Below are 18160 nucleotides of genomic sequence, written 5' to 3'. Positions count from 1 at the left end.
TTAACTGCGGGTGGTGTGCAGACTCTCTACTTTGGACTTGCTCTTAGTCCAGAGAGATTAATAAAATACTCCCTTCATCCCAATTTATATGAGCTTTTTACTCATTTCAAACATATTAAGGAGTATCAAAAGATTGTTCTTTTTTCCATTTCTGCCCATATTTATTGTATTGACTTTCTATAATATTAGCTAGATGATACATTGGAAATGATAAATAAGAAAATGTAAGAATGGAAGATTGTTGATAAATGTGCATCGAAAAGAAAGAGGCTCAACTATTTTGGAATAAATTTTTTTCTCAAAGGGATCATCAAATTTGGGATGGAGGGAGTACATTCAAGCACATACACTCATAAGACATACGCGCACACTTGACAATACCCTAACTCACCATCTCACTGCGATAAATTCATTAAGTGAACCCGCAACAACCTGCTCAGCTGCACTCTCCCTCCCGGCGGCCGGCTCCCAGTGCCCACTTCCCACAGGCCTGCAACCTGCTCTCTCCGACTCTCCCTCTCTACATTCAAATTTCAATCAGTCCTTTACAATTTCACTTGCTTCCAAATTTGAGCCCCCTAAGATTTAATCCTGGTTCCGCCCCTGATATGTTCAGACAATGTTCTTATCAGGGTTCACTTCAGATGCAAAGGCAATGTAGGTGGACGCGAGCCAAGTTGCAACTGATGCAGTTGGGAGTATAAGAACAGTTGCAAATTGCTCACTTCTTGCAATTTTATAAGCTATAAATATCGTTAGCTATAATCTTGCAATTTTATAAGTGAACCGGCCCAAGGCTCAGCCCTGATATTTAAAGCTAACGAAAATGTATAATTAAAATTGAATTTCTTTACATAATGTCTATGTCTTTTATTTATAATATGTATTAACGATGTTTCATTTTCTCAAACTTTCTAATATGAAAATGGAACCAAAGCGAGGCTTAATCAGATTCGCATTCCTGAATCTTTGAACCTTGGGTCTTTTTGTTGGTATACTGCTCTTCAACGAATGATGAAGCCCATGCAGGATCGCTCTGTATATGCAAATTAGAGGAGGATGGCTTATCAGTGAGGAAAACAATATCATCTTCATTGTCGATAAAGACTTGAAGTCCTCGTGGATCAGGAGGCATGTCCACATCCAAAACCCCTTCAAGAACCTGAACTATCTTACTCATTGTTGGCCTAACATGTTCATCCTCTTGGATGCACCAACAAGCTAGTCTACAGATATTGCTTACTTCTTCAATATCAGCAACCAGATTTAAATTGGGGTCTAATATAGTAAGGATGTCGCCCTCATTCATTATCACATTTGCAGCAATTGCCGGAAAGAAATTTACCTTTCCATCTCTAGTTTGCTCAGAATTACGCCTACCAGATACCAATTCAAGCAACATCATTCCGTAGCTATACACATCTGCTTTTGTTGTAATAGCTGCGCCAGATATCCATTCAGGTGCAAGATAGCCTCGAGTCCCTCTCATTGTTGTCAAGACCCTGCTAAAATTATGCCCGACCAACTTTGCTAGCCCAAAATCTGCAACTTTGGGACACATGTAAGAATCCAGAAGAATGTTTTCAGGCTTTATATCACAATGTATGATACAGTCCCTGCATTTCTCGTGCAGATATACCAGTCCTCTGGCTGTCCCTAATGCAATTTCATACCTTGTTGTCCAGGGTAATATACCCTCATCCTTTTTTGGGTTGAAAAGATGAGAATCTAATGATCCATTGGATGCATACTCGTACACTAACAACTTCTTGTTACCTTGAGAACAGAAACCACGAAGATGCACAAGGTTTATATGTTGAATGTTACCAATTGTGCTGATTTCATTGCGGAATTGTTTCTCCCCTTGGCTGACGCCTTCCAGCTTCTTCACTGCTATGACTGTTGAATCGGGCAATGTTCCCTTGTAAACTGATCCAAAGCCTCCTTTCCCCAACATTTCAGAGAAATTCTTGGTTGCATTTTTCAAATCCTTGTAGCCAAATGCCACCATTCTACCTTCCGCAGCTCTTTCAATCTTATTAGCTTTATGTCGTCTGAATGCAAGTAAAAGAAGGCCTGAAAAGATGGATAGAATTGCAATTGACCCTCCAACAACACCAAAAATAATCCCCTTGTTATTTTTTGAAGAGTCAGATGAAGGGATTCTAATGTAGATGACCCTGCCATTGTTGTCATTTTCTGGTAGCTGTTGCATATTATAGAGGTCCCCATGCCAAGTGAAACAGGTGTTCTGATAATAAGCATAAGCTGTGCAAGAAATATTGCTCAAGCAGTTGGATTTGCAGCGTGCTGCATTCACAGCTGAAAAAGCTTGAGGATTATCAGGCCATTTCATGTGAGAAAAAAATTGAAAGATATCTGCTTTCTTGCTAGTAGTGTTTGCATTACCATACTCCAATTCCATAAGTCTCTTGCAACCACCAGAATAATCTCCCGAAGTCCAGCTTTTCTCAAACCTACTTTTGAAACCAGGCAAGCAGTTACAGAAAGTAGAGGTTAGATCATTGCAAACACCATAGGCTCCACAAAAAGCATGAACTTGGCACTGTGTATTTGGCTTGGACCAAAATGAGGACCACTTTTGCTGATCAGCCAACCATCCCAGTTCCTTAATTTGCCCATTATAATCCACAATAAATCTCCACTGTGTAATTGAGGAAGTATTTTCTAGAAAATATGTTAAATAAGAACCATTAGTATTTGATCTATAGGTAAAGGAAAATATAACTCCACTGGCCATCTCGGGTACATTTGTAAATAGCCGCCCATTCCACACTCCACTTGTCCATATTTGACGGGACCTGTTCCACCTGAGCAGATATTGATTTCCAACAGGGTCAAGTTCAAAAGTGTACAATCCAGGAGAAGGATCTTCAGAGTTTTTCCATGAAGTAAGAATCTGTGTCCTGTTTGCACGTTTATCGTAACCAAGGTAACCTCCTGGCAACCATGTATCTGATGGGTAATCCCGACTTTGCCAAACTGTTGAATTGGATGATCCATTTCTCAAAACTAAATTTCCTTCATCAAGAAGTATTGCTACTGCCCTGGAGGACTTTAATTTTGTGTTTGTGGACCAGATTTCAGTATGCGTCTCATCAAAAAGCACCAAGTTACCATCTACAACTTGCAGCACTGAAGAATATTTATCAGTGATGGGCCTCTCTCTGTTGGCTACCCATATTACAGTTCGAGCAGAAACCTTTTTGAACCATATGCCGATGTAGTACTTGGAAAAGTTGCCTGGCTTGAAGAAACCAAGTTCAAAATTCCCGCCTGAAGAGACAATGGTTTCATCACCTGAGAGAGACTGATAAGCTGAGATGCTATCGGCTCCAAAAGAGAATTGAAGGTTGATGAAGAAACACAAGTAAAATAATATTGGCACAAAGAAAGGAGTTTTTCTAGCATCCATAGCCGGTGAATAGAAAATTTACTCTTTGTATTTGGTTGATAGTTTGTTACTCACCACCTCTTCTGTTAAACTTTTATAAGTACAAAGTGATGATAGCCTGTTGAAAAAAAATGGTCAGTGGCCTGGTGGAAAATTGCGTTTAGAACGGGTTGGCCGCCACTTGAATTATTCTGCGCGCACTCTTCTAAATAGTATCAAGCACCAACTTAAATTTTCCAGCTTAGAAGATAACTGTTATTATGTCATAAGAGATTATAAACAGTTCTTAGTACCGCAACAATGGCGTGAGTGAAATGTGAATTTGCGATAATGACAAGATATGCATACTGCATTAGAAAAATTTGCCAAAGAAGTTGTTGACATAGACTACCAATACCTCTGTTTATATGAAGCTTCGAATCGTTGTAGACTTAGACCACAATCGCCTACCCAAATGTGGCTCAAAATGACTAGTTAGTGTGGGATTAAATTTCACATTTCCAGCATGCCTAACTTCCCAAAATAAACTGATTTAATTCAGGAAGCCCTTGGCAGTGAATCATTTATCATTTGGAAGTCCAGTTCCTTGTGAACCGTTTAAGAAACAAGAATTTCTACAGAGAGTTGATGCGTTTAAGTGTCAAGATTTGCAATAGATGTGCTTGGAGTCTTGGCAAAACAAAACTGAGGCTTACTTACATGCAAGTGTTTGACATTATGCTGAATTGTACAACATCAAGCTACAAGAAAAAATTAGAGCATGAAATTTGGTAAAGGGTACAAAATTACCAAACCAACATAATTAAACCTATTGTTTGGTCTGGGAAAAGGGTGGGATCTTGATATAGTGCCAACGGATACGCCGAATGCATCCTAAGGGGAACAACCTTAAAAATCAAGCACAGAGACGTCCACATGTCTTCTGGGGAACATCAGTTAACACTAAATACTAAAGAACAGTGTTGTAAAAAGCGCATTAAGCAATTGAAGCGCATTAAGAACATCATTTACTCCGGGGAGCATGGCTCCCGTTACTTCTACAAAGGTGATGAGTCTCTTTTTTATGTTTCGGGCTTGTTCTCATGGACAGATCGGGGATTATTTTCTAAGGGGACATCAAACAAATTTTTCAAACGCATGGCTATATTTTCAAATTTTTTAAAAATATTTCTATAATTTTGTAAAATTTAGATCGATGAAAAAGTATAAATAAAAAACTTAAAAAGGACACATGTCCCGTGCCTCTTACTATATCCGCCGTTGTGATTTCATTTAATTTTACTTCAACTGCGCTTCTGCATGCCCTGACTATTTCTTTTGTCATTGCATCGTTTCTTTAGCAATGTTTAATTGAAATGAATTTTGGAACGGATTTGAATTGTGTCTGAGCAATTTCGAACTAAAAAAATTGAATTCAACAACCCATCCATTAGGGAAGAGCATGGTCGTTCCGAATCGCTTTTTTGTATAAAATCAAAATCATATGTCTTCGTTTTTAAAAATCGAAAACCGCAATCATAACCGAACCATTTGTTTCGGTTTCGATTTTAAAAGACTCGGTTCGGTTACAAAAACGGATGAAACAAAAATTTAAGAAAAATATTTAGGTTAAGAAAAATTATATTTTTGAAGGATGATGAGAGCTACTACTAGGGAAAAGCAAATAATTATGAGAGGACCACTAATTTCAAGAATGCTGATTTTTGGTGAATACAAAATAATTCATACACTCGACATTAAACATCGCTAGCATCAATGTACAACTATATATGAACACAAAACACAATTTACTTCGATCAAAAATTAACAAAATTATTAACTACTCTAATTTTAGATAAATAAAGAGGAATAAGACACATGTATCTATGCTATCTATACTATACTATAATAAGCCAACATGGGTATAATTTATAGTCCAAGGTTTTAGTTATATTTTTTGGTTTGGTACTCTCCTTTTGGTACTACAAGTCTACAAATGTGGAGTCTATTAATATTATATTGTTAAACAGTTTCAAATACTAAATACACTCATAACAATTCATTATCATATAATATTCCATTAAAAAAATTATAATAATGATATAAATATACAATTTTGAATATCTTCTTTTAACAAAAACCTTCATATAACTCTTTTTAACTTTAACGTGTTCTATTTCAATATAAACACGAACCATTACATAACATTTTCTAACTCTAATCTTAAAAGTTATTATTGTCAAAAAAACCAAAATTACAAAATTAAGTTGAAATTCGATTGATTAGATTACTGAATCTTTCAAAGGTATTACACGATCGGCTGTATTTATTAGAGTTTGTCCATTTTTTTTTTTGACAAATATGGCTTATAGCCTTACAAATGAGTATCTGTTCTACGAAATTCTCGGGGTGAGCCAGGGTCGAACCCAAGACCTGGGACGACAGAGGATAAGCTCTTTACCACTGAGCTATCCAACCGTGCTCAGTTTGTCCATTTTTAAATAATCGGGAGAAAATATAGTCAATTGAATAATATAATTTAATTAAAATTCAATCTATTAATACTAAAATACTAATAAAATGATATTAAAAATTAAATTTTAAATAATAAATTACGAACTATATACCCGCCCATGCGAAGCACGGGTTAAAGGCTAGTATTAATAATAAACCCGAGGAGTGTATCAAAACTAATGAACTCTTAAATTGTGTCTTGATTGAGCCACTACATGGTCCATTTACTTAACCAAACAACTTGTCCAGAATACAAAACACCTAATGTTTTATTTAAAAAGATTTTTAAAATTTATATTAATTACTTAAAATATACTATTTCATAATTTATATCTATAATCAGTTCGATTCGATTTTTTTCAATTTGGTTAGATCCTATAGTGGGACCAAACAAATAAAGTCTATTCATTTTTATTTTTCAGTTTCGATTTCCAGTCGATTTTGTTTGACTCGGTTTTCCAATTGTATCGATTTTGGTTTGATTCGGGTTTTTTTCAACCCTACCATCCACCATGCTTCAGTTTGGGTTTGAAACTTACTAGAAGAAGAGAGAATGGACTGACTGGCTGGGTGATCGTGACCATGGGCTAAGGCTTCTAGGTATGCGACCGTGTCCAACGGGCTCTGGGCCTCTGGCCTAACAGTTGGAGTATTTTGAAATATCTCATTGTTATTTTCGTATTCAATGTTGTACTGATTAGGAGTGAGCACCAGTTCGGCTTGGTTTTTGGATAAAACCGGAACCACAATCATATACTTATGATTTTTAAAATTGAAAATCCCTTACTGTTTCGGATTCGGTTAAAAAATCCCGATTCGATTATAATCGGCTCGGTTCCGATTACAAAACCGACTAACATGCATCAGAGACATTGTTGTTGCCGCTGCTTATTCTTCAAAACTCGACTGATTTATAAGTAATATAGATATAATCATGTGAAGGCACAAAAGCACGTAGGACAATAAATTTCAATGTAGAATTTCTTGGTTGATTCTTTCGTTTATTCTTCATCTGAATTCAATATAGTCTCATACATTTATGTTGGTTTGGGATTATGATATATCTATGTTTTAGCCTAAATACTGATGTGTGCTCGTCTGTTTTCTGATGATTTGAGGAGCTCTGTTTTTGTTCTGTTTTCTTTTTTGCTCTCTGGGTGCATTATTAATAAAATATAATCCTCTCTTTTCTCATAAGCTTTGATGATGACTCTTATCAGTCAGCAGCAGCAGCAGGTACTGAGCAGATTAAATGTGTATAAAAAAGTACCGAAAACTTCACCTTGAGGATTTAACTTAATACGATTATATATTTATTATATTAGTATATATAATTTTATTATTTTAATAACCGGTTCGGTTCGGTTTTTATCGGTTCGGTTGGAAGGTATAACCCGAGCTCCGGAACCAGACCATTTAAATCGGATCGATTTTTAATTTTTCGATTTCAGATCGGTTATATTCAGATTGTTTTTTTTTCGGTTTTTCCCAGTTTCAATTTCAAATTCGTTTTTTAGCCCAAGTACCGATATCAGAGCATAATCTTGGAAGTATAACTTCGTATATTACTCTTTTAATATTTAAATTTTGATTTGGAACGGAAAAGTGAAAGAATTTAAAATAATATTTTTTATATTTCAAAATACTTGCACAAAATAAAATGATAAACTAAACTAAACCAAGCAACCTAGTATATATGACTTAGAGCTAGCAATGCAGGTACCTCAAATTAATTTCCCAAATGTTTATCAAATAATGCGTTACTAATATATAGACAAATTTCAATTTGGGGACACATATATATGCTTGCGGGATCTCATATTATTATTAAGAAAATTATCTGTATATTGATAACTCAGTATTTAGGAAATATTTTGAGATTTTTTTTAGGATATATGGTATTTTTCTTTCATAAACTCGTCTTTGTCGTGAAATCACCATTATTAAATGATCTAAACTCTTCTTTTCTAACCATAATATCATCACCCTCAAAACCCTCTCATATTTATATATAATTTATGTAAATGAAGAAACTGTAATCGTACAACTGTTTATTCTTAAGGAATTGAAATCAAGTTGTATAAAAGGGAAGAAACACTAGTACAAAAAATGCTTTAGGCAACGGGCTTTTTGCGTCGGTTTTCCAAACAACCGTCGCTTAAAACTCCTTCTAGCGTCGGTTCAGTACTTAACCGACGCACAAAATGTTTTTTTCTGATTTATAGCGTCGGCTGTTTAAACAGCCGACACCTAAAGTTCACTTTTTACGTCGGTTAACTAAACACCGACGCATAAAATGTGCTTACTGCGTCGGTTTCAAAAACACCAACGCTGTAGGTAACGTTTTTGCGGCGGTTCATTAAGAGCCGACGCTGTAGGTATATCCTTTTAGCGTCGCCCTGCAATTGCCCGACGTAAGAAATTATTGGATGATTTTAAAAATCTGAATATATGTCAAATACTGACTTAGGCGCGCGGTTCATCGGGTTTTATTTTCACAAACATATCAGACTTAGGTTTTATTTTCCTTCTCAGACATCAAAATCTCAATTGCTCTCTCACCGGAATCGCGCGCTGCTCAATCCACAATCCACAATCCATCGGAATCTCAATCTGAATCGCTGGGTTATCATCTGCTCTCGAATCTCTCTCAATCTCTCGACAGGTTTATCAAGTTTGTGGGTTTGCTCAATCTCAATTGGAATCTCTTGGTTTGCTTTCAAGCTCTGAATCGGAATCTCTTGGTCTGCTGCAATCTGAGTTCTACACTACTTCTCTGAATCGCTGGGTTTGCTTTGTGGGTTTTCCGGGTTCTCTGAATTGCTCTCTGAATTGCTTTGTGCGTGGGGTCTGCTACCAAACTAGGGTTCTTCATAAAATTCCTGGTATGTGCTTGTTTATTTTCTGAAGATTTGAATTGTTCCTGGAGATTATTTGGCATGATTTTGGTGTTTTATTTTGATTTTTCAGTTGTACTTGTTACTGATTTTTCAGTGGTACTGATTTTGAGTTGTACTGATTTTGGCATGATTGTTTTATTCGGAGTTGTACTGATTATTTGACATGATGTGGGGGTTTGTAATATAATTAATAACAAGAATGTTGTGGGCTGCTTAATTTAAATGAGAACTGAAAGAGAATGGTTGTGCTTTCCACTACAGGTTTTACTCAATTACACAAATACATACATGTAGCAATTTTACTAACTTTACTGAGCTGTACTGTTGTAATGGAGATATTACACAATTAGTTTCAATACAACAAGTCCAAAACTCTAAGGATACCTTAAAAAGTTTTTACTAATGTTTGCGTACATCTTACCCTTTTGGACAATATAGTGTAGTACAGAGTTGCTTGAGAATATAGAGCATGGTTTGAGTGAAACGAATTCTTCTTCTCCTTTTTTTAATCTAGTAGTATACAAAAATTGCGATTAACCGCGGTCTGATCATCCTGTAATGTGTGATTTTGGTTCCTCCTAATTTGGACAACGTGCCTGAAAGAAAACATGTTTGGCATAAATTTGATTGTTTGATAGATTTAAAAAGGGTAGCTCAAAGAAAGCAACTTGACATGATTTTGATTCAATGTTAAAAGGACTTGCATTGTCGTCTGGTGTTAACTAATCTGGAGCCTACTGAATGTTACTGGTTTTCACTCTTCACTTCCACTGTAATGTTAGTAGGATTAAGAAGCAACAAGGTGGTGGTTGGAAGTTACATTTTAAAGGACCCTGTACTATTTCGACAAAGCCACAATAATCTGAACTAGTGCTATACTATCTTACTATGTACACAGGTTATATTAGACTGATAATAAGGATAGATTATGGTTTGAAAATAAAGTTTTAAGTACTATATTTAATTTAGAAATTGAGGTGGATAATTAATGAGTTTGAGGATTAGTTCATGCATCTGAATTTGCATAACATACCTGGCAGAGCTAATTAGTATACGACTAAATATCCATTCTGAATCTAGTTAGTCCAACGACATGATTTTCAAAATATTAATTTCCCAATTCTTTATTCTGTCTATAATTTCCGATTAAAAAAATAATCAACTAATATGGGATAAAGATTCTGGAAATTTCTGCTTAAAGATAAAAATATTAACTGAATGAATGCATATGAACTTTAGGTATAGGATGAGACTAGCAGTACGAAAATGACTGGCATGGAGAAATGAGGGATATATTATGAACATTATGAAAGAGAGGACATAACTAGCTAACCTTTAGTATTAGAATACTTTCCCAGTTTGGTGTGCTCAAACTTAATCATTTAAATTTTATATTTTTTAGAAATTAGGTGACATCCGAGTTTTAGGACAAATTAGGTGCTGCATTGGCACAAAACAAAGAACTTGTGGAGATAAATAACATAAGTTCTATTCATTTGTATTCCTATATATGCTGAGAAGATAAACTGTAGTTTCTGTCTGACAATGCCCTTTTTTCCTTTGGACATATATATGTTATGTCAGGGTCCTTGTTTAAAAGATAGGAGCTAGTCTGTGTATTTGTGTTGTCCATATTATGCGGAAACTTTTTATTATTTGTAATATTAACTCTTCATCTAAAAGCCTTCTCGACAATGAGAAGTTTTACTGCAGCAGGTGGTAAAACTTTTAGACTTCTAGCTAGACATTTGCAACAATCAAAAGAAAAGGAGACTGTTCTATTTTCTGGACTCTGGATTAGTAAAGATTAATTAAGAGCTAATTATTGATCTACAAAACTTTTTTCTTAACATTTAACTTGTGATTTTCTTGTAGCCAGGGACATAAATATTGGAACACAAACTGTGGCAGATAAATCAAAACCATAACCATATGACCAACAAAGTTTGAGTAAGTTAGATAAAATTATAAAAATATAAATTAAGTCATGAAATGCTAGGAAATCAAAAATATATTGAAGCACGAGGTGTGGAAGATAAGGGATTGATTCACGATACAATTGTTATTTAGCATGAATTCTGATTATAGTATTCCTTGCTTTTTTCTGGCCTTTGGATTCAGTGTTTATCATGTCAATTTAATTATTTATCAATATTTTATAAAGTTGATAATATATACATTCTTAGAGAAACTGCACTTGGCATACATTTTTATATCTAATTTCTATAATTAAATAAGAACTTGATAATTATTCAAAATTATTTATTAAATTCAGTTTTACATTTACATTTTATATGCTGGTCTAGACATAAATTACACTTACAAAAATGAAAGATACATAATTTATACAATTTAAATAATACAGAAAGAAAAATCTTAATATAAAAAGAATATAAGCTTCAGAGATATAGACATGACACTTTTTTCTTGAGATTTATTTTGATACCTATTAACTTTTCCTGCATATATTCTATATAGATATATAACATGGATCGTGCCACGTGGATGTACAAATTACCGCGGGTTTCACATGAGTATGTTAGTGGGGTTAACGAATTCATTTCATGTGCGGTTGAGAACATAAAACAGAAGGGCACCGAACAGGGTAAAGAAGAAATGATCACATGTCCCTGTCGTGACTGTTATAATTTAAAAAAGTATCCTGATGCCGAGACAGTGCGTGGACATTTATTTCGGCGTGGCTTCATGGAAAATTATACTAAGTGGATCTGGCATGGTGAAGGAATACAATCCAGAAGACCAGTGACAGTTAGCAGAACATATGAAAGTTATGGAGATAGTATGGATACTAATAACGAAGATGATGTAGAAAACGACAAGGTCCATGAGATGATCGAAGATGTTGAAGATCTTCTAATGCACCAGCCGGAGGTTCTTGAACACTTGGTTGATGACTCCAAGAAACTTCTGTATCCCGGGTGCAGTGATCAGTTTACGAGGTTGTCAACTACCCTTAAATTGTGTAAGCTTAAAGTGAAGAATGGGTGGAGTGACAAAAGTTTCACCGAAATGCTAAAACTTCTGGCAGACATTCTTCCTCCGAAGAACGAGCTTCCCACCTCCACCTATGAGGCGAAGAAGATATTGTGTCCGATGGGTATGAATGTGAAGAAGATACATGCATGTCCAAATGACTGTGTGTTGTTTCGCAATGAGCACGAACATCTACACGCCTGTCCAAAATGCGGAGCATCTAGGTTCAAGCGGGAGGGAAGTAGTTCTTCAACTAATGACAAGAAGAGGCCTCCGGTCAAGGTTTTGCGTTATCTGCCTATAGTGGAACGATTCAGACGACTCTTTGCATATGTAAATGATGCGAAACTGTTAAGGTGGCATGTTGAAGGAAGAAAATCAGATGGGATGTTTCGACACCCAGCCGACTCACCACAATGGAGAACCATTGATGGAAAGTTTCCGGAATTCGGCGGAGAACTTAGAAACCTTCGACTTGGCCTTTGTGCAGATGGCATGAATTCGTATCGGACTCTAAGTTCTCAACATAGTACTTGGCCGGTTCTTTTAACAATTTATAACTTGCCTCCTTGGTTATGCATGAAGCGCAAGTACATTATGTTGACACTGCTAATCCCCGGTCCTAAAGAGGCAAGAAATAACATAGATGTTTATCTTCAGCCACTTATTGAAGATCTACGGTTATTGTGGGATCAAGGTGAGAGGATATATGATGCATACAGCCAAACAGACTTCACCTTGCGTGCCATGATTTTTTGCACCATAAGTGACTTTCCGGGCTATGGAAACCTTTCAGGGTATAGTGTCAAAGGAGCTAAAGCATGTCCTATTTGTGAGGATGCTACGATCGACATTCGCTTACACAATTGCAAAAAAAATGTATATATGGGTCATCGTACTTTTCTCCCCATTAACCACCCTTATCGTAAGAGGAAAGATTCTTTTGATGGCACTGTCGAGACTCGGGTGGCTCGTTTACCTTTAACCGGGAAGGAGGTCTTTCAACGAGTCAAAGATATTGATGTTGTGCTTGGGAAGTTATATAAAAAGCCAACAACAAGTAGCACCTGGAAGAAGAGATCTATATTCTGGGATCTTCCATATTGGGAGCACTTGCAAGTTCGACATTGTCTTGATTTTATGCATATTGAAAAAAATGTTTGTGAAAGCATTATTGGAACTCTGTTGAATATACCTGGCAAGACAAAAGATGGCATGAAAGCTAGATTAGACTTGCAGCAGATGGGTGTTCGAGCAGAGTTAGCACCGCAACAAAAGGGTAAACGTACATATCTACCTCCAGCTTGCTTCACTTTGTCTAGAAAAGAGAAAATCAGCTTCTGTGAGTGTTTGTCTACCGTGAAAGTCCCATCTGGATATTCCTCGAACCCTAAAAACTTTGTCTCAATGAAAGATTTGAAGCTGATAGGTTTGAAGTCGCATGACTGTCACGTGTTAATGCAACATCTGCTTCCGGTTGCAATTCGAGGAATATTGCCCAAGCACGTGAGACTGGCTCTTATGAAACTATGTTTCTTCTTTAATGCTATATGCAGTAAGGTCATTGATCCAATGACATTGGATAAACTGCAAGCTGACATTATTGTCACACTCTGTGAATTTGAAATGTATTTCTTTCACTCATTCTTTGACATTATGGTGCATTTAGTCATTCATCTTGTCAGAGAGGTTAAAATTTGTGGTCCTTTATTCCTGCATCAAATGTATCCTTTCGAGAGATTCTTGTGTATCTTAAAAGCATATGTGAGAAACCGGCGTCTTCCGGAAGCCAGTATTGTCGAAGGGTACACGGTTGAAGAGACTATTGAATTTTGCACGAACTACCTAGCATCCGCTGATCGAGTTGGAATTCCAAGATCTCGTCATGAAGGAAGACTTGAAGGTCAGGGTACGTTGGGACATAAAATGATCTCTCCTAGTGCTGAATTGCTTGATAGAGCCCATTTATTTGTATTGCAACACATGACTGAAGTGAATCCCTATTTACAAGAGCACTTAGTCGAGATTCGACAAGGTCATCCTTCTAAGAGTGGAAGATGGGTTACAAACGAACACAATCGATCATTTGTGAAATGGTTTAAAGATAAAGTGATGTCTCAATATTCAACAAGTCATTCTTCAGTTTCTGATACAATTAAATGGCTAGCATATGAACCTGACATGCCTGTGAGATCGTATCAAGCATATGATGTTAATGGGTATACTTTCTATACACAAAGTCAAGATGACAAAAGCACTGTACAGAACAGTGGAGTGTGTGTGGAAGCTTCTTCAACGGAATTTGAAAGAGGCAATTCCTTGACATCACGAGATATAAAGAAGTCATACTATGGGGTGATTGAAGAAATTTGGGAGCTTGACTACAGATTTTTCAAGGTTGCTCTCTTTAGATGTAAGTGGTTCGATATAAAGCGCGGTGTCCGGGTGGATGACTTGGGCTTCACTTTGGTAGACTTTTTACGGTTTGGTCATGAAGATGACCCGTTCATATTCGCTACACAAGTGAATCAAGTTTTCTATGTTCGAGATCCTGCTGATGCTAAGTGGTCCATTGTTCTTCAAAGCAAGCGACGCATCATTGGAATTGATAATGTTGAAGATGAGGACGAGTATAATCAATTTGATGATAATCCCCCTTTCTCCGTTGGTATACAAACAACCACATTAAGGGAAGACAATGTAGATATAAATTATGCACGTAATGACCATGACGAAGGGGTCTGGATCGATGGTCAAGCGTGAATTAACATGTTCTGTTTTGTGTCTGTTTTGTGTGCCATGTAATTGTTTCATCCCTTTTTTATCACATATTCGAAGATTCTGGATTATGTTCTGTTTTGTATCTGTTAATAATGGTTCCTGATTTGTTCTCTCCTTATTCAGGGAAATACAGGAATTCGCTTGGTAACTAAGTGGTTGTTCCGGCTACTATTGTGTGAGTCACGAAAGCAGACTTCTTCCAGTATTTTGTTTATTATAAGGTTCAAATTTGCATTCCCTTTTCTAGTTTCTTAATTTGCAATTCTCAGTTAAACTTCGAATATGTGAATTTATCTAAAATCAATATGTTCCAGCTACTGCTATGGCCTAAACGAAAGGAGTGACTCTGTATTGACTTGTAAAGTCACAATAGTATATCGAGAACAGGAATCAGGTATTAAATTGCTTCCACCTATTTTTTTTTAGTTCACTATTTATGATCAGAACATCCGGAAAGGCAAATAATTTATAACAGTCTTATGTGTGTGAGTGTGGATTGGCAATTTTTATATGCTTTCGACACAAAATGAATCAATCTTTAATGTTAAAGTTTGGATTGGCAATTTGTTGTACTGTAGTGCAACCTGGGAGTTAGGAACATATCCTTCTACTTGTGACCAATCCTGGATGTTAAACCTCCTTAATAATAGTGTTTCTCTTAATTTTTTTATTAGGTTGTCCAGTTCTTGGTGTTGGCTTTATTGGTTCTTTGGCTAGTACACCCCCGAAGCTCGGTGATCACAGGTTTTTATTATTTTTCCCTTGTCAATATGATACTAGTAATTTCTTACATAGAAGCAGGGAATCATGGTTCTTCTGTAATTTTTTCTTTTTTATTTATATTTAAATGAGGATACCTATTTTAACTTGAAGAAGCTATTTTCAAAAGGTAGTAAGGTTCTTTCTGTTTACAGAATATTACACTTTAAGCAGTGGTAACATAGCACAACAAGTAGACACAACATATTCTACTACAGATTTTAACAGACTGGGGCAGATTTAATTAGAAAATCAGCCTGTGTTATCTTTGTATGTACTACAATCCATAACAGCAGTACTTGTCATTCCATTGCATAAATCTGTTTCACTTTTATAATCTAGAATATTTTATTGCAGGTAATAGCCATGGATGATGAGGATAATGTACCATCGGGTTCTAGTTCAGGAAGCAACAAAAAGACCAGGGGTCCTACTGTCTGTAAAAAACTGAAAAAAAGAATTGAAAACCAGAATTTGGAGTGTCAAATTAATTTTGATGAATATGGTCAGCCATGTGGGGACATGCTTAAAGATTTCACAATTTATCTAGGATCAGTTGTCCGGTTTCAGGTTGACATAAATTTGGAGAGTTGGGACGTAGTTAATCAAGGATTAAAAGATGTAATTTGGGATGATATTAAGGTATGTTAATACTGATTCTAAATTATCTCACCAATTCCATATCATTTTTTATCCTGTAAATAATTAAACTCATTATTTACAGAATCGTTGGAAGCTCGATGATTCACGAAAAAAGATTGTGCTAGAGAAGGCAGCAAAGCAATGGCGGGATTTCAAGGGTAAATTGACAAAGAATTTCTTGCGAACCAGAAAGGATCCATGTGAAGTCTATCATTTCATCAGCCAAGAGTAGTGGGAAATATACAAAACTAGACGCCAATCTGAGGAATTTAAGGTGACATAAAGTCAGAAACATAATGACTTTACATATATGGAATCCTGCATTTAATTTTAATCTCATTTTTTTTGCCGCTTTTGAAAATAGGCGATAAGTGACAAGGCAAAAAAAAGTCAGCAACATAATGAGCATGTGCATTTTCTTGGGCCGAGTGGATATCGTGCAAAAAGGACTAAGTGGTCTATTGAGGATCCCATAGCTGGTTTGGAAAATTCAGAATCTCTTGACCCGTCGATTTTATCGAGTGATCGTAGTGTACGTAGTTATGATTGGGTTAGAGCACGTACAAAAAAGAACGATAAAGGCGAATATTACATCCCAAACAGTCAAACAAAGGAAGTCTTCGAGAAAATGGTAAGTTTACATCTCATTTTTTTTTGCTGACTTCTTAAATTTAATTAAGGGCTCCCTGCACTCAAATTCTAAGAAATCAGTCTCCCTGCATTTTTGTAAAGAACTCATGTCAATTATTTTAAAAGAACTAAATCTACTGCTGCTTGTTGACTAAATCTGATGCTTTCTTAACAAAGTTCTTGCGAACAGTAGAACTACATGAGGTACTTAAACTGAATTACAGAAATAAAATTAAGTTGAATTACAAAGTAGTACTTAAACTGAATTGCAGAAATAAAATTAAGTTGAATTAATTACAAAGTAGTACTTAAACTGAATTACAGAAATAAAATTAAGTTGAATTACAAAGTAGTACTTAAACTGAATTACAGAAATAAAATTATTTACCTAGAGTTGATGCAACTAAGACAAGAATCAGTAGGCTAATCACATGAAAACTAAGAAATATTCAGAACAAAAGTATAAAAATACTCAATTACAAACCAAAAACAGAAGTATAAATATTTAGAAGTACAGAATCTTATAGACGTAAACTCTATAAAGTTAAGAAACAATACTCAATTACAAACCAAAAACAGAATTAAGTTTGTATGTGAATATATATCACAGCAGAGGGGCTTAAACAATCAGCTTGGCTCAAACTTTATCCTATGAATTCTCAACACTTTTTATTAGTACTCCACTTATGTCCTTTTGTGATAAAATTTGCTTACATTTATCCTATGAATTCAACTCAAAATTGTCGATCCTTGCGCTACTTGCTTGAGCAATCTAATGCAAAAGGTACAACTTTTACTTTTGAACAAGATGGAGAACCTATATATGTGACATACGAAGATGTTGATCAATTTCTAAAAAGGAGCTGGTTAAATATACCCATCTTGGAAATCTTTTCAAAGTAAGAACAGTTCTTATTCTCCTAATACTCTGCTCTTGTATTGTTTATTACCATGCATGTTCATTGTGATATATGATTTTGTAGGTACATTGGGAAGTTGTGCAAAGAGCTAAACGATGATAGGTTTGCATTTATGTCACCTTCTAGACTAGTGATAAATCACAAGCGTGAATACAATCGTATTGAGGATGCAACTCAATATATGACACAATTTTTAGTTGCAAACAAAGATAAGCGTTTCATCATTGCACCATACATCCAAGAGTAAGAACAAAATTAATGTATTCGAGTCATTTCATAGATATTATAACAATATGTATGTTTTTATCATTTATGTGTGTGCATTGTTGTAGTGATCATTGGATGTTACTTCTGTTTTGTTTGGATGAGAGTGTTATTTATGTGTTTGATTCCTTGAGAAGGGAACGAGATATAAGGTTGACGACCCCGGCACGAACGTAAGTTAGATTTTAATTTTGATTTCAAGTACTTAATTATATATAAAAGATGCGGATTATGTACTGACATATTCCTATTGCACAGGGCATTTAAACTTTATGTACCACAAGGTGGAAAAAGAAATAACAGAAAGGAATTTCTTTGGTCTCATACAGATGTTCAGGTAGTAATGTTATTCATTAATATGA

At 35.5% G+C, this 18160-nt stretch overlaps 2 protein-coding genes across 3 annotated transcripts; one reads left to right on the top strand and one right to left on the bottom strand.

Moving 5' to 3' along the window:
• Positions 1 to 765: 765 nt before the first annotated feature.
• LOC108221089 (G-type lectin S-receptor-like serine/threonine-protein kinase At2g19130) lies at positions 766 to 3465 on the bottom strand. The gene has a single exon (XM_017394993.2). The coding sequence runs from the start codon at positions 3434 to 3436 to the stop codon at positions 944 to 946; it is 2493 nt and encodes an 830-aa protein (XP_017250482.2). The 5' UTR covers positions 3437 to 3465; the 3' UTR covers positions 766 to 943.
• A 4932-nt stretch (positions 3466 to 8397) lies between these two features.
• Positions 8398 to 17737, top strand: LOC108205037 (uncharacterized). 2 transcript variants are annotated; one of them, XM_017374788.2, is made up of 10 exons: positions 8398 to 8793; positions 11287 to 14603; positions 14707 to 14758; positions 14898 to 14977; positions 15258 to 15327; positions 15700 to 15984; positions 16067 to 16258; positions 16349 to 16615; positions 17423 to 17513; positions 17598 to 17737. In XM_017374788.2, exon 2 carries the CDS (start codon positions 11296 to 11298, stop codon positions 14563 to 14565), a length of 3270 nt encoding a protein of 1089 aa, XP_017230277.2. In that variant the 5' UTR covers positions 8398 to 8793; positions 11287 to 11295; the 3' UTR covers positions 14566 to 14603; positions 14707 to 14758; positions 14898 to 14977; positions 15258 to 15327; positions 15700 to 15984; positions 16067 to 16258; positions 16349 to 16615; positions 17423 to 17513; positions 17598 to 17737. The 2 variants fall into 2 exon arrangements, with proteins under 2 accessions (XP_017230277.2, XP_017230276.2); XM_017374787.2 differs by having other exon boundaries at positions 14707 to 14804.
• Positions 17738 to 18160: the final 423 nt, after the last annotated feature.

The sequence above is a fragment of the Daucus carota genome, chromosome 1 (genome assembly GCF_001625215.2).
Source record: "Daucus carota subsp. sativus chromosome 1, DH1 v3.0, whole genome shotgun sequence".
NCBI lineage: Eukaryota > Viridiplantae > Streptophyta > Magnoliopsida > Apiales > Apiaceae > Daucus > Daucus carota.
Note: the sequence above shows the minus strand (reverse complement) of the source record. Positions and strands in the feature narration are given on the sequence as shown.